The sequence below is a fragment of the Protomyctophum bolini genome (genome assembly GCF_963924005.1).
Source record: "Protomyctophum bolini genome assembly, chromosome: 3".
Classification (NCBI taxonomy): domain Eukaryota; kingdom Metazoa; phylum Chordata; class Actinopteri; order Myctophiformes; family Myctophidae; genus Protomyctophum; species Protomyctophum bolini.
The window spans coordinates 1793483-1810453 of NC_137864.1; the positions used below are offsets into that span (position 1 = coordinate 1793483).

Here is a 16971-nt window from a genome sequence, read left to right on the forward strand (position 1 = left end):
TGGGGGGGGGGGTCCCTGGAACAACATATTTTTAGATGGGGGTTCACAGCGGCCTCTTACATAAACAAATGTGGGTTCCTTGACATGACATATTGAGCAGAAACATAAGGTTTTTCAGAAAACCGTCAGGATTTCGAAGACATTTTGTAGAATCGTTCCCAGGCCTAAATGAGTTTTAAAAAAATACAAAAATCAAATAATTAGCAGTCGGACTGCTCATTATTTGGTTTTTGTATTTTTGCTGCTGCAGTCCCTCCATCCGTACCTCCAGCTGGGATGAGCCGGTCTTGTTGTCGGTGTATCTGTCGGCGCTGTGTGCGGCGGGGCTGACGAGCAGCAGGCCCGGCCTGGGACCGGGGCCCACGGTGACGTTATTGTCCGGGAACACGGCAGGCGCTTCCATGGGAAACATATCGTCTGCCACCGGCTCCGGCTCCAACTGCAGCTGCATCTGGGCGTCTTCCTTAAAAGCCTTAAGACAACACGTTGACACACCGAATTAGTGTATAGTCACACACAAACAAACAAACAAACACACGGTTGACACAGACATTGCTGTTCCTTGGAGCGGTTGCACCACTCAAAAACATGGGAGGCAACACAGCTGCAGCTGATGGAATGAATAATGGCTCGTTTAGATTGTAGGTGTGTCGGTGCTTGTCTATCATGCTTGCACACTGGCACCTGGACACGCCTATGCAAATCTATTTGGTGCAACTGTGTTGCTTACTAGTCTGCCCTGTTTTTAACCCATGTTGTGTACTGTATAATACGAGTTGTAATTTAATGATTTAAACCCCACACGTACGTAAAGATATATTATATTATAGTTATATTTGTGCGGAGGAAACCTTTATATTTATATACATTTTTAAGTTAACCCATTTTTTTGTGCTTTAACTAAGCATTATGTTATCCTTTAGCTATTGAAAAATAGCAGATCTACAAGCTTGAAAATTTGTGAAAATGCGGCACAAATCTTTAAATATATATTCTTTCAGAAGACCTTTTGTTTATTTCGACGTCAGGCCTAAATGGGTTAAGTCATTTTATAACATTTTGGAGTTATGAGGTTTTCCTCCATCCGGACAGCAGAGATACATAACTACGGTATATTTATAATATATTTTCGTCTCACACAAACATTACATTCCCATCGACAATGAACGGAGAATTTAAGTCATATTTATGTGGACGAGCGAATCGGCTATTTTTTGTCCCACACAAAAAAATTATTTCTCATCGACAAATGAATGGATGATGTTCGACGATAAGAGCGCCCCTCACTTCACACGGGTGTGATTTTATGTCTGAACACAAACATCAAATGCCATTGACAATAAATGGAGAATTTACGTCATTGAGTGTCTGGGCAGGTCGGCGGCCACCCTTGGCCAATAAGGGACCACCATTCTTGATGATGATGTACGACAAGGGTGTGATTTTATAAAAAAAACATGAACGGAAACGACAAAAACAGATGACGGTGTGTCAGTTCTCGGCCTCCAGGCGGCGTAATCATGAGTAACTATCAGCACTAATTAGTAGTCGGTGTCATTTCTCACTTCACTTTGCAGTTGTTCTGTCCCCTGTACCATGTCGATCTGTATTGTGTATGGTCATGGTGTTGGGTGCCTGCACACGTGCACACATGGCATCAACGCATGGTGTTGTGTGCAGGCACACTACACTTTGTCCTTCTTTTATCTGTATTGTACTGTGTTTTTGTATGGACGTAGTGATGGGTGCCTGCACACGTGCACACATGGCATCAACGCATGGTGTTGCAGGCGCACTACACTCTGTCTTTCTTCTATCATTCACTTTTTTAAGAGCCTGCCCAACAGGGACTACACAGATGAAATGTAGCTTCGGCTAACTCTGGCCCATTCACATTGATGTGAAAACTGACATGTTGATTAATGAGCTTTGTCCCTGTCAAATAAATAATTAAATAAATAAATAAAAGTATTCTGTGTAGCACTTTAAGCTTAAGTGGAATAGTAGCTTGGGCCTTGAGAGACTATACTTTGCGTCTTAGCTACTCACAGGGCTAAAGTGCGTGGTCGTGGTCATGGCGGAGGTGTTCTTCTCGTGCGGAGCGGGGGGGAACGGGGGCTCCTCGTTGTTGTTGTTGTTGCAGACGTCCGGGTCCGGCGTCAGCGGGGTGGCGAGGCCGAGGTCGTCGCTAAGCTCCTCCTCCTCCTCCTCGGCGGCGGTCGCCGCGGTCACGGCGGAGGCGGAGCCGCCGGGTTTGTACTTGGTGTAGAACAGCGAGACGCGGTGTTTCTTCTGAGGCTGGGAGGAGGAGGAGGAGGAGGAGGAGGAGGAGGGGGTGGAACCGGACGCGGACGACGAGCCTTTCTTATTGGACGACTGGGTCCGAGGCGCGCTGCCGCCGCCGCTGTTGGCCAGCGCCGGAGAGCCCCGCCCCTTGCCTTTGTCGGAGGCGTGGCCCGAGTCGACGTAGCTCCTGCAGCTGCCCTTGGTTTTACTGTTAAAAAAACACATGCAATATTTATATTGTTTTTGTTATCCGAGCTTAAATTATTATTTTTGTATCCTATACTGTTTATATCATATGTCAAAATATGCATGGTTGCTGTTGTTTTTTTATGTCTGTACTCAATTATTAATGTTATTTTTTATATTGTTTTAATGATGACGATAACTTGGGGGGAGGGATGGGGTGAGGGAGAAAAAAGAAAATGGTATGTTTAAACTGTACTAAATTGTTGAAACCTATTACCAATAAACATAAAAAAAACACAAGCAATGACAAAGTGACCGGAGGTTCTGTTACTGCGTTGTCAGTCCGTGTTGTGGAATAAATGCACAGGATGTAGTTAATAACAGCTCAACAATAATTTATTGATAACAGCTGTCATCGCTCCACCGATTCTTGAACACCTCCTACATGCAGTTCAGACTAGCCCACCAGGGGGCAACATTGCGCCAGCTTTGTTTGGCTCTTGGTTCTCAGAACCACATTTTTGGCCCTGAGGTAGTACTATAGGAACTTACATTTTCCTTTAAAACAAAAAAACAAAGAAAGCACATCTACAAGCTCACAACACGACGGAACGCAATTCGTCGTGAACTTGTACTGTAGATAGTCTTTAGTCTAATTCCCTCTTTTTTATGAGTTTTTATATAAATGTTCTTTGTTTTGTGGCTTTAGCCTTTATTTTACAGACAGACAGTAGGCTGACAGGACATGGGGAGAGAGATGGGGGGGGGGGGGGGGAGGAAGTAATGCAGTGAAGGTCGTGCGGATCGGGAGTCGAACCCGCGGCAACACTGCCAGACGTAGGATTAGACCTGGACCAACTGAGCCATGCGGCCCAGGCCCGAGTTATTCTTTTTAAATGGCACAGGAGGTGTTTCTGGTTAAAAATTGACCCCGTAAAAAGGAATCACAGAACTCTAGTGGGTTCTGGAAAGTGTCAAGTTATGGAAGGCTTTCCGACTATAGTCACCCTTCGTATAGTGGAAGAGAGTAGAGAGAGAGTGTGTACCTGACTCCGTTGGGGGTGATGTTGTTGACGACAGGGTTCTGCTCTCTGGACAGACCAGCGTTGCCGTGGTTGATCCTGACGCTGGGAGAGGAGAACTCTGTCAGGATGTAGTGGGCCTGGTGGAATGCCATCAGACACACCCCCAGCAGAGAGAAACTGTAACAAAACACACACACACACACACACACACACTGAGTCTGGTGGAACGCCATCAGACACACCCCCCAGCAGAGAGAAGCTGAAACCAAAACACACAATAATGCAGGGTTCCCCAATAGGCGGCCCGCTGGCCATTCCGCCGAGCGCCCCCTTGTGGCCCCTGGAAGGATTTCCAAAAAAAATAAATTTCTTTTTTTTTTAGGGGTCCCAGATATTAAATATGGCATTACATGGGAGTCAGTAGCCTATGCATGTCAAACTGGGCATCCTTTTCAAATGGGGTCTTGCCCTAATATAAAGCCTGGTACGCTAGTCAAAATATGGCCCTTGAGGGAAATTAATTGGGGAACCCTGCTTAATGCAAAGTGCTACTATGCTACAAAGCTAGTAGTATAGAAGCAATCGTCATAAATAATACTAATAATAATACAGGTCATAATTTGGTCCGCAGTGGGATATGTCACTGTAAATTTGCATATACAGTGCGATATCTGCTATAGTATCAGGGAGCAGTTATAGGGCTATTAAGTGTCTTGCTCAGGGGACACCTTGACATTATTATTGCCTGCAGGGCCGGGGAATTGAACCTTCCGTTTCCCATACAGGCTCTACCCATTCAGCTACACAGTATGGCTGCCTCAATAGCCATATAGCAATCAAAACCACTATTCCAGTTAAAAAAAACTACAGCAGATTAACCCATTTTGGGCATTTAATGCTTTAGCTATTGAAAAATAGCAGATCTACAAGCTCATAGCGCGGCACCGAGTGCCGCGCTACGAGCTTGTATAGGTCTGCTATTTTTGAAGAATCGTGAAAGGTGACATGAAACGTGTTTGAGAACGACTGACATAGAAACATTTTAAAGCTTTTTCAAGAAACCAGTCAGGATTTAGATTTAGACATTTTGTAGAATCGTTCCCATGTCAACATGGGTTAAAAACACGGCGGACTAGTAAGCAACACAGCTGCACCAAATAGATTTGCATAGGTGTGTCCAGGTGCAAGCATGATAGACAAGCACCGACACACCTACAATCTAAACGAGCCATTATTCATTCCATCAGCTGCAGCTGTGTTGCCTGCTGTGTTGCCTCCCATGTTTTTGAGTGGTGCAACCGCTCCAAGGAACAGCAATGTCTGTGTCAACCGTGTGTTCATGTTTGTTTGTGTGTGACTATGAGCACCAGTACCAATGAGTACCAACAGTGGCGCTGTTGTGCCAGAAACAGAGAGAGAGAGAGAGATAGTGCTGCACTGTTGCCTGCTAATGCGAGAGAGAGAGAGAGAGAGAGAGAGAGAGAGAGAGAGAGAGAGAGAGAGAGAGAGAGAGAGAGAGCTGGTCCTGAGTCTTACCCCCACCACCCCTCCCCTGACTAAAACAACCTCCACTAACCAAATTATCAAAATGCAACAAGAAGATTATATCACATATTGGAAAAACACAACAAAAACCCAAAGTAAATTAGAATGCTATTTGGCCCTCAACCGAGAATACACAGTGGCAAACTACCTGACCACTGTTACTGATCCAAAACTGAGGAAGATGTTGACTATGTACAGACTCAGCGACCACCGCCTGGCAGTAGAAACAGGCAGACACAGACAGAACTGGCTGCCTAGAGAAGACAGACTGTGTTCACTCTGCTCTCAAGGGGAGGTGGAGACGGAACTACACTTTCTGTTACAATGCGACAAGTATAAAGACATCAGAGAATCATTCTTCCCTAAATTTAAAGAAAAAATTATAAAGAATTTGAATCCACCATTAATAACTCATCACTCCAATATGTTCTGGGAGAACAGTCCAAATGCACAGTTTTGGCAGGCAAAATATGTATGGAGTTGTCATCAACTGAGGGACAGCCAGTGGACAGAATAGACAGGTATATCTGTCTGAACAGGGTCATTAAGTTGCTGTTACGTTTATGTTTGTTAATTTATTTTCATTGTTACTGTATTGCTTGTTGTTCATTATTGTTGGGATGTTTATTGACTTTTGTTTTGTTGTATGTACGCTTTGGCAATGTAAAACATATTTATCATGCCAATAAAGCCTTTTGAAATTGAAATTGAATTGAGAGAGAGAGAGAGAGAGAGAGAGAGAGAGAGAGAAGAGAGAGAAAATGGAAAACAAACCACAAAAATCAGCCTGGGTTATAGGCCTCAATTACACGTCAATGTTGCAATGCAAGTTGTAAGCAAGTTGTAAGTGTCATGGCCGCCCAATGCATTTCCAATGGAAGTCACATGGTTTGATACAACATTTCTGTTTGATGGCTGTGTTGTGTGCCCCCCCCCACCCCCCCCCCCCCCCCGCCCCAACTAAAATGTTGTATCAAACCATGACACTTATACAACTTGCTTACATCTCGCATCCAACATTGTCGCATGCTAGGTGTAATCGATGGCCTTAAGGCTTATAGGGTTAGTAGCAACGCCGCAATGTACGCAAACAATTCTGAAACAATTGCGGATAAGGCGACCATATGGAACAATTCGCGACAGTGACGGAATACACAAGGAGTATATATAGCCGGTGGTGTGGGTGGTGCTGACCAGGTGAAGATGAGGGGTGAACACCCAGAAGGTGTCCTCCCAGCTGGGCCCGGGGACCACCTGGGCACACAGGGGCAGCATGTGGTGAGGCAGCGTGACGTTGAGACGTGAAGGGGAACGAGGGAGCCGCGAGACGTCACCAACGTCAGGTCCCTGATCACCCAGGACGACGTGAAGTCTGGAGTGAAGCTGACAGGGAAGAGAGAGAAGAGAGAGAGAGAGAGAATAACGTCAGGTCCCTGATCACCCAGGACGACGTGAAGTCTGGAGTGAAGCTGACAGGCAGAGAGAGAGAGAGAGAATTACCCATTTAGGCCTGACCTCAAATTATATTTTCACAAAATATTTTCACGATTTTCAAAATAGCAGACCTACATAAGCTCGTAGCTTGTAGATCTGCTATTTTACATTAGCTAAATTATAACATCATACTATAATCATCGTCATCACTGCCTGCACCAATCACTCCCACTTTTTCACACAGGCATTGACCATAATAATATGGAGGTCTTAAAGGGACACTGTTGTCTCTGATGGTCATGGACACTGGGCCTCACTTCCTTCCTGGACTACATGTTGTCTCAGTAAGACAGCTCTCCCCCTATCCACAAGGAGGAGCAGTGCACCAAAGAATTATGGGAATTGTAGTCCAGGAAGGTAGTGAGACCAGTGTCCATGACATCAGAGACAACAGGCTCACTGCTACAATCTAAAATATCTAAAACCACATATTACACACATAAATACCCCCAGGAAAGTGATCTAAAGCTTCTAAACGTCATTAACATATATTTTTTTGCAAAAAGGGTGAAGTGTCCCTTTAACAAAGCCCTTTTTCCAATTTAACAAATTACGAATGAATAATGATTTATTAGTGAATTAAAAATGAGAAAACACACCCAGGGCACAGTACCCCCCACGGCCACAAGGCGGGCAAGTATTTCACAATGGGTAAGGGCTAGTAATGTTTAAAACACCAAAAGGGGTTCCCGCCCCAAAATGGGAAGAAGCATGAAAATGTAAATGATGATGTTTAGGTATGATCATTCTAAGCCTATATGTTACAGCCAAACCAGTGAAAACACAGCACAGACATGAGTCATTAACCTCTTTGCTTTTGTGACATTTCTGAGACCATTCGTGTTTATGGAAGATGCTTCTAAACTTGGATTCTATTTCTAGTTCTTTGATCTTTGATCTCTTAACCCATTCTGACCGGGCACCCGTTTTGGTGGTTGGCATCATGTTATGCTTTAGCTATTGAAAAATAGCAGATCTACAAGCTCATATCGCGCCACCGAGTGGCGCGATACGAGCTTGTAGGTCTGCTATTTTTGAAAAATTCGAAGAACGACTGACATTTTTTTGAATCTGATCTCAGGTCAGAATGGGTTAATCAGACCAGTGTGTGTCCAGTGGAAACCTCGTATGAATCTGATCTCAGGTCAGAATGGGTTAAAAGAACCAATGGATGACAATAACCGATCTACAAGCTCACAACACGTCACAGTGCGGCGTGTTGTGAGCTTGTAGATCTGCTGTTTTCGGTGCGCAGCATGCTTTCACAGAAGACACGGTGCATTCTGGGGAATCCAAATGACATATTATGCAACATGACAGACGGAGACAAAGAGATACAGACACAGGGCGAGCGGGAGAGGGGAAGAGAGAGAGAGAGAGAGAGAGAGAGAGAGAGAGAGAGAGAGAGAGAGAGAGAGAGAGAGAGAGAGAGAGAGAGAGAGAGAGAGAGAGATGCAATACATTTTAAAATGCTCTTGCTTGTAATGTGTAATAATAATAATAATAATAATAGTAGTGAATTAAAATGAATTTCTACTGTAGTGTGGTGATTTGCAGAACTTCAAATGAACTGACCAGACAGGAAGTGAGACGGGGAGTAACACAGTGTGTGTGTGTGTGTGTGTGTGTGTGTGCAGTGTGCGTGCGTGCATTGGGAGGAGGAGCTTGTAGATCTGCTATACTTTTGCTATTTTTTCATTCTTAACCACTCCCTTACGGACTTGTGTGTGACTTGTCACGTACAGTGACAGTGCAGTACAGTACAGTACAGTACAGTACAGTACAGTACAGTACAGTAGAGGGACCGGCACATGGTAACTCAACTCAACTCAACTGTTTCGGACATGGGGCGGCTCGCCGGGAAACCGGCCCGGCCCACTGGGCGCGTTCCTGTGGGGTCTGGAACCCCCACACGGAGTTGCACCACTCACTTCACACGGGTGTGATTTTTTAATTTTTTATCCCTAGCCCATTTTGGGGCGGGAACCCCATTTGTTTTATGTTATAATTTAGCTATTGAAAAATAGCAGATCTACAAGCTCATAGCGCGCCACTCGGTGGCGCGCTATGAGCTTGTAGGTCTGCTATTTTTGAAAAATCGTTAAAATGTGCCTCAAATCTTTCCGAAAATTGTCATGATTTAGAAACGTCAGGCCTGAATGGGGTTAAAAGTGACCGTTTCGGACATTCCGCCCCACCACAGAGCTGGTGGGGGAAAACGAACCTATATATAAAGTGTATAATAATAATACTACTCACGCGATGGTGATCTCGGAGGAGGAGTTGTGGTTCAGGCTGAAGGAGTGACACTGCAGCACCTCGAAGCCGAAGCCCTGGCACTTGTAGCCGTTGATGTTCATGGACACCACGGTCAGGGGCAGCTCGCCCGCGTTCTCCACCTTGAAGCTCTTCCTGATGGCGAACAGCGGCTTGTTGGTACGCAGGCCTATAGGGGACGGAAGGGGGGGTTTAGTGGGGACATGAACCCGCGGCACACTGTCAGGAGCATTGACATTGGAGCCTATAAGGGGCCCTATTTTCGTCCGTGTTTTAGGCTTTTTGCTTCTTTTTTTTTGTTGAATAGTTCAAATAGACAATCTACAAGCGTCGACGTGTCGACGTAGATCGGCTAGTGGAAATTTTTGAACCCATTTAGGCCTGACGTCAAAATCTTCTAAATCCTCCTAAAGTTTTCTGAAAGAAATACCAGGCCTATACAAGCCTACAGGCCTACAAGCTCGTAGCGCGCCACGAGCTTGTAGATCTGCTATTTTTCAATAGCTGAATTATAACATAATTATATAACATAAATTTGCTATTTTAAGTTTTAGTAGGGTTCAGTAAACATCAATCTAGAACGGCTTATCTGTTTGTTTTTCTTTCGCCAACAATCACTATTTTCTGTAACACTAGTAATAATTATATTCAGATATAGAGGTACGTACGTAATAGGGTACGTATATCTCATAACACCCCCCCATCACGATACTGCGACACGAGCAAGAAACTGTCATTAACTGCGTTAAAACATAACATACTGTTACTGTACAACAGACTTTTTTTTATTCCGCAATTTTGTAGCCCATTTTTCACCCCTGTGTCAAATATCTAATGTGATCCTGGGCTCTACACACCCTCCACCAACCTAGTCCCCATATATGGGGGACAAGGGGAGAGCAACGGACTTGAACTCATGCCTCCTTCATGCCTGAGTGTCCAAGTTGCTCCTTTACACCTGACAGGGGGGAGTTTCCCTGGTTGGACGTAGCGCGTGGAAGGAACACGTTATTCCAACCGGTTCCTTTCCCCTCCATCAGGCGCCCCGGCTGGCCAGGGGGAGGTAGTTTAGAGACCAGGATTACTGCATGTTTTTTTGTGAGGGTACCTACAGAAACAGACTCGTTTCAAACAGACTATCCTGCTTTCAAAATAACCCGACCACTCATACGTTGTCTTATGGAAAAATAAGTCACAGCACGCCGTCAAACTTTACTGTAAAAAAAAATAATTCATTATCGTGACGGCCCCTTAATCGTTCAAACTAAATCATCAAGAACCTGTTTCTCGCACGACTGCGATGGTCAGGACGACGGGGGCGTGTCGACCGTGTGTCACGGTAACAATCTGTCCCACACAGTGTTGCTTTCGTCGACTAAAACTAAGACGAAAAATGTCCGTCGACTACCTTTTTACACTGACGAAAACTAAATGGAAACTATGCTATGGTGACTAAAACTAAGACTAAATATACTGACAATTTCGTCAACAAAAACTACACTAAAATGTTAGGAAGGGACTAGTGGACAACAGATCCAGTATAAGTCATTTTACACTTGCGACACGATGTGAGCTTGTAGATCGGCTATTTTCAGCAAGTGTAAAATCAGTTATTATGACGGCTACAAGGCTCGCCAAAATACATTTTAGTCGACTAAATCACCTGCAGATTTAGTCGACTGAAATCTTATGACATTTAGTCGACTAAAAACTAGACTAACACTAATACATTCCAGGTGACAAAAAATGTGACTGAAACTAACTATTCAAGAGACTATTATGACTAAAACTAAAATAGAAATTTGCTGCCAAAAACAACACTGGTCCCCCCCCCCCCCACACACATAAAGAGCGGTGGTGGTGTGCGGTCTCTCATATACCGTCTCTGCACTCCATCAGAGTGGACTGGGGGACGTTGAAGCGCAGCGAGGCCCCGGGCCCCGGGAGTTTGCCCCCCACCCTGAGCAGCTCCTTGGCCCCCTGGCCCCTCACCGTCACCATGTCGAACACCGTCAGGTTGTTCCTGTGAGCATATGGAGCAAGCAGCAAAAACCACAGACAACACAATGTTACCATGTCGAACACCGTCAGGTTGTTTCTGTGAGCACGGAGCGCAGCAAAAACCACAGACAACACAATGTTATAAAACCCATTTAGGACCGACGACGACGTCGAAATGAAAAGAAATGTATTTTTTCTGGAAAAAAACCTTGTGTTTCTATATCAGTGGTGCTCAATATTTCATATCAAGGAACCCCCCCCCCCGGGGTTACATGTATTTGGCCGCTGCCATCTGGAAATATGTAGTTCCAGGTGAACCCCCCCCCCCCAAGAAGTAAAGATTTGAGTTAAAAACGTTGAATATATATATTCAAAGATTATGCGTCACATTTTCGCGATTTCTTTTCAAAAAATAGCAGATCTACAAGCTCTGCTATTTTTCAACAGCTAAAGTACAACATAATGCTCAAAAAACACCAAAGTATGAGTTCTTATTAGAGAGAGGTAAGCCTATCAACAACCTTTTATCTGAAGAATTTAATTTCAGTGTGTGTGTGTGTCTGTCTGTCTGTGGTGTGTGCGCGTGCGTGTGTGTGTGCGTGTGTGTGTGTGTGTGTGTGTGTGTACCTGATAATGAGGATGGTGGTTGTGTGTTTGTGTTCAGACGGAGTGAACATCACCGCCACCTCTCTGCTCTCCCAGGGCCCCAGGGTCAAGCGGAGAACCCCCGAACCTTTCACCCCCTGTAAGCCGTCCACAGACTACACACACATGCACACGCACACGCACACACACACACACACACACACACACGCGCACACACACACACACACACACACACACACACACACACACGCCAATTGGTACAGAGGGGCACAGTTGATTTAACCCATTTAGACCTGAGGACGATTTTATGAATCGAAATCCTGACAGTTTTCTGAAAAACATTTTCATGACAAAAATATGTATTTGGCCGCCGACCGCCATCTGAAAATATGTTGTTCCAGTGAACCCCCCCCAGAAAGCAAAGATTTGAGTTAAAAATGTCCGCTCTGAAATAATATATTCAAACATTTGGGGCCCATTTTCACTATTTTTCAAAAATAGCAGACCTACAAGCTCATATAGCACGCCACCGGGTGACGCGCTACGAGCTTGTAGATCTGCTATTTTTCAAAAGCTAAAGAGATAACATAATGCTTAAAACACAGATGGAGTTCCTGTCCTGAATGGGTTCATATTTAACGTATTCAGTTCTTAAACTTTGAACATCTTCTATGCAGTACAGTATAGGACTGGTAATAACATGATTAATTCCAATAACTGGATATTGTTCTATTTTTTTTTTTAGCAAACTCAGCCTGCTGGTCGGTCGGTCAGGGGACCAATTGGAAGCCTCATATATGCACCAAAATGTGATTATTGGAGCACTAATATTAAAGTTATAATCTGCACATTTGTATGTACGTTGAGTTAAGTGTAATGACGATGACCGAACTACAGTAAAGATGGCGGCAAATGAAGTGTCCAATCCGGTGCGTAAACATACTCATGTACAGATTTAAAATAGAGTTTAAAAAACATTAATGAAACCCAGTATGTAGCTTTAAATATACTGTACAAACTGGTCTCTCCAAAAAAACTCAAAGAAGCTGTAGTCAGTTGAACACCCTGTGTGTGTGTGTGTGTGTGTGTGTGTGTGTGTGTGTGTGTGTGCGTGCGTGCGTGCGTGCGTGCGTGCGTGCGTGCGTGCGTGCGTGCGTGCGTGCGTGCGTGTGTGTGCGCGTACCACGGGCAAGCTGGTGAGTAGGCTGAACTCCATAGTGCTGATGTTGACAGACAGAGGACTGATGTTAAACCTGTTGTAAACAAGCACAAACAACAGCAGTTTAGGCCCGACGTCGAAATAAATAAAAACTCTCCTGAAAGAATATATTATATTCAAAGATTTGTGCCACATTTTCAATAGCTAAAGTATAACATAATGCTTTGTTAAAACACAAAAAAGGGGTTCCCGTCCAGAATGGACGTTAAAAGACAAAGTCCATAAGACAAACGGGAAGCAAGAGGAACTGAATCTAACAACTCATGCTTTGCGCAACGAGCAAGTGTAAAAGAAAAAACCCCGACAAAAATGACAGAAACGTGTCGCACGTGAGACGCACAAGAACACATTCACTTCCTCGTTTGTGTTTCAAAACTCACGAGCACAAATTAGCATGAAGCGCAGGACTCTCTAGGAGTCCGATGCTCGTATTATAGTACGTTTATTCACATGGTATAATAGTTTTTTTATTGGAGAGAGGAAAGTCTTCATTACCAAATGATTGAACGTTATACTCGCTTTAAGGAATGTCTACAGACGGTAGAATAAAGGAAGTCAAAGAGGATTACTGTCTGAGTTCCTCCCCATCTACAGAGGAGTCCCAATCTCGTGTGTGTGTGTGTGTGTGTGTGCGTGTGCGTGTGCGTGTGTGTGTGTGTGTGTGCGCGTGTGCGTGTGTGCGTGTGTGTGTGGTACCATTTGGTCAGGAGGTCCAGAGCCTCCAGCTGAGCAGGGTACTGGGACAGCGCTCTGATCTCCAGTGACACCGCTGAGGAGGTGGGGTTCTTCAGAGTCAACGTCTTCACCTGCACAACAACAACAGCCCATTATTTTTAACCCATTTTGTGTTTTTTGTGCTGTAGCAGATCTACAAGCTCGTAGCGCACCACCGAGTGGCGCATGGACATGGACTACATAACAAGTCTGCTATTTTTCAATAGCTAAATTATAACACAATTATAACATAATTTAGCTATTTTAACACCAAAAGGGGTTCCCTCCCAAATGTTTTTCTAAATAGTAAAAAGAAATCACACCCGTGTGAACTGAGTTGTGCAATTCCCCCCCCCCCCCCTCCCACCTCTCTCTCTCTCTCTCTCTCTCTCTCATTAGCAGGCAGCAGGCACATCACTATCCCTCTCTGTTTCTGGCGCCCCCTACTGGTACTAATAAGTCACATACTCGTGCTCATGACACATAGATACGCGGCTACATAGATACGCACGGACATTGCTGGTTGTAGGAGTGGTGGTTGCACCACTCCAAAAGAAAAAAGGCAAGGAAGTTTAGGGATAAGGGGGTAAATAGGTGAACTGGTGCCCGGACTGTAAATACAGTAATTATGCTGTATTTTACCTTGCTCTCATTGAGTGGAGTGGCACCAAAGTCCAGAGGTTGATCAGGCTCAGCAGGAAGCCTGGGCCATCTGAGGACACGCCATAAAACACTGTTCATAATGGAATGAACATGGACTACATAACAAGTCTGATACACGATAAAACACTGTTCATAATGGAATGAACATGGACTACAAAACAAGTCTGATACACGATAAAACACTGTTCATAATGGAATGAACATGGACTACATAACAAGTCTGATACACGATAAAACACTGTTCATAATGGAATGAACATGGACTACATAACAAGTCTGATACACGATAAAACACTGTTCATAATGGAATGAACATGGACTACATAACAAGTCTGATACACGATAAAACACTGTTCATAATGGAATGAACATGGACTACATAACAAGTCTGATACACGATAAAACACTGTTCATAATGGAATGAACATGGACTACATAACAAGTCTGATACACGATAAAACACTATTCATAATGGAATGAACAAGGACTACATAACAAGTCTGATACACGATAAAACACTGTTCATAATGGAATGAACATGGACTACATAACAAGTCTGATACACGATAAAACACTGTTCATAATGGAATGAACATGGACTACATAACAAGTCTGATAAAACACTGTTCATAATGGAATGAACAAGGACTACATAACAAGTCTGATACACGATAAAACACTGTTCATAATGGAATGAACATGGACTACATAACAAGTCTGATAGTTGTGCAAAAGAAAACAGTTCATTCATTATAACTATTACTGCTGATAATAATGCTTCATTAGTAAACTTGACGTAATAATTAGACTTTGTGTATCTCTATTTCAAGATTTTCAACAGGCTGACCATTTTTCATTACATTGATTCTTGACTGTGTTGAGAAATGCAGTTTGATTTGGTTGATGTTGAAATCAAATCAATCTCTTAAAAGTCAATCTCAAAGTCTTAACCCATTCTGGGCAGACCTACAAGCTCATAGCGCGCCACCGAGTGGCGCGCTACGAGCTTGAAGGTCTGCTATTTTTGAAAAATCGAAGAACGACTGACACAGTGGTGTGGGAGGGGGGGGGGGATTTATTAGAAGAGATCGTAAATATAGAATAGTGTAGATTAAAATAGTCAACAGTTATCTGTTACCTGCATGGGAGCTGATCTTTGTGGCTGTGCCGTGGAGAGCACAGCTCTGCAGCCAGCGTGCTGTCCACGGCCCAGGGTGAGGAGGGGGCTTCTGGGAGGAGAGAGCCATGCCACTGGATACGACCTGGAGAGAGAGAGAGAGAGAGAGAGAGAGAGACACTGTTTATCAAGTTTAACCCATTCTGACCTGAGATCAGATTCTAAAAAAAAAATCTTCTACATCCCGACAGTTTTCCATTCTGACCTGAGATCAGGTTCTAAAAAATGTCTCCTAGATCCTGACAGTTTTCCATTCTGACCTGAGATCAGATTCTAAAAAAAAATCTTCTACATCCTGACAGTTTTCCATTCTGACCTGAGATCAGGTTCTAAAAAAATGTCTTCTATGTCAGTCGTCGCTCTTCGATTTTTCAAAAAAATAGCAGACCTACAAGCTTGTAGCGCGCCACTCGGTGGCGCGCTATGAGCTTGTAGATCTGCTATTTTTCAATAGCTAAAGCACGACATGACGCTAACACCAAAATGGGTTCCCGGCCCAGAATGGGATTCTACTGTATATGGATGTATATTGCATAACTATCTCTGACAGAAAATGCTTTTTTATAGTTTCACAAGATAGTATATTACCCAAAGTGCTAATATAACACAGCTCTGTTTACACCTTTATTTAATTCCTATTTATATCCAATATTTATTTGTAAATTACACTGTTCTGTTTTGATTGTCTTGTTCCACTTCTGCTTTGGCAATGTAAACGTACGTTTTCTCATGCCAATAAAGCTCCTTTGAATTGAATTGAAATTGAATTGAATTGAGAGAGAGAGAGAGAGAGAGAGAGAGAGAGAGAGAGAGAGAGAGAGAGAGAGAGATTGTGTTGCTCATTGATTGTATGTTCTTTTTACTTTTGCTGTATTTGTATGAGGTGTTGCTTTTGCGTTTCTTTTTACTACAGTATGCTGTATTTTATGAGGTCTTTATGATGTCATTTTGGAAGGAAAGCACTTTGGGTAAACTTCCGTTGGTTTTTAAATGTGCTACACAAGTAAAGGTGACCTGCGCCGTGCACTGTACACGGTTCTCTGTGTCCGGGAGATTGTCTTCTCACCTGTTTCAGATATTCTGAGAGGACAGAGTCTTGCACACTGTCCCTCTACCTCCAACAGCACCTCCCCCAGCTGACACACACACACACACACACACACACACACACACACACACACGCACACACACACACACTAAGTTGTGAAAAAAGTCAATCTACAAGATAACGCGGCGTGAAGCGACACGTTGCGAGATTGTAGATCGACTAAATCTCTCTTTTGGGTCTCGATCTGAAAAAGTTTGGGGAACCAATGGGTGGGCAACTGGCGGCCCCGGGGGCCACATGCGGCCCCCCACCTTCACTTAATGCGGCCCTCATGTTAATATCAGAACACTGATATCGTATTGATTTCAGCTGTTATACAATTCCAAGACCCGCGTTAATTACTTCATGACTAGTATTAAATGAATGACTAGTACTTGATGACTAGTATTAACATGTTATTGCCTTTTTGTGTCCAATGTAGTTACGTTAACAGTTCATGAAGTTAACTATAACTATAACTAAATGCATTTGAAATTCAATAAAAACTAGGTTACTTTTCAGGATTCCAATTCAAAAATAGCAGAATAAATTGCAGGTTTCCAATTCAAATATAGCAAAAAAATAGCCGATCTACAAGCTCAAAACGCGTCGCATAGCGACGCGTTTTGAGCTTGTAGATCGGCTATTTTTGCTACGACAGCACTGTGGCCCCCCTGGAGTGAGTGTGGAA

The 16971-nt window shown here is 43.7% G+C and overlaps 1 protein-coding gene across 1 annotated transcript in view; it reads right to left on the reverse strand.

Moving 5' to 3' along the window:
• The window catches only part of tmem131l (transmembrane 131 like), a 101009-nt gene that overhangs the window by 15849 nt on the left and 68189 nt on the right, over positions 1-16971 (reverse strand). Inside the window, 15 exon segments of the mRNA XM_080759711.1 lie at positions 266-472; positions 2050-2494; positions 3519-3674; positions 6237-6250; positions 6252-6341; positions 6343-6357; positions 6359-6425; positions 8796-8982; positions 10694-10836; positions 11442-11575; positions 12604-12673; positions 13336-13445; positions 13996-14065; positions 15155-15278; positions 16260-16329. Of these exon segments, the coding sequence (XP_080615837.1) occupies positions 266-472; positions 2050-2494; positions 3519-3674; positions 6237-6250; positions 6252-6341; positions 6343-6357; positions 6359-6425; positions 8796-8982; positions 10694-10836; positions 11442-11575; positions 12604-12673; positions 13336-13445; positions 13996-14065; positions 15155-15278; positions 16260-16329 (1902 nt within the window).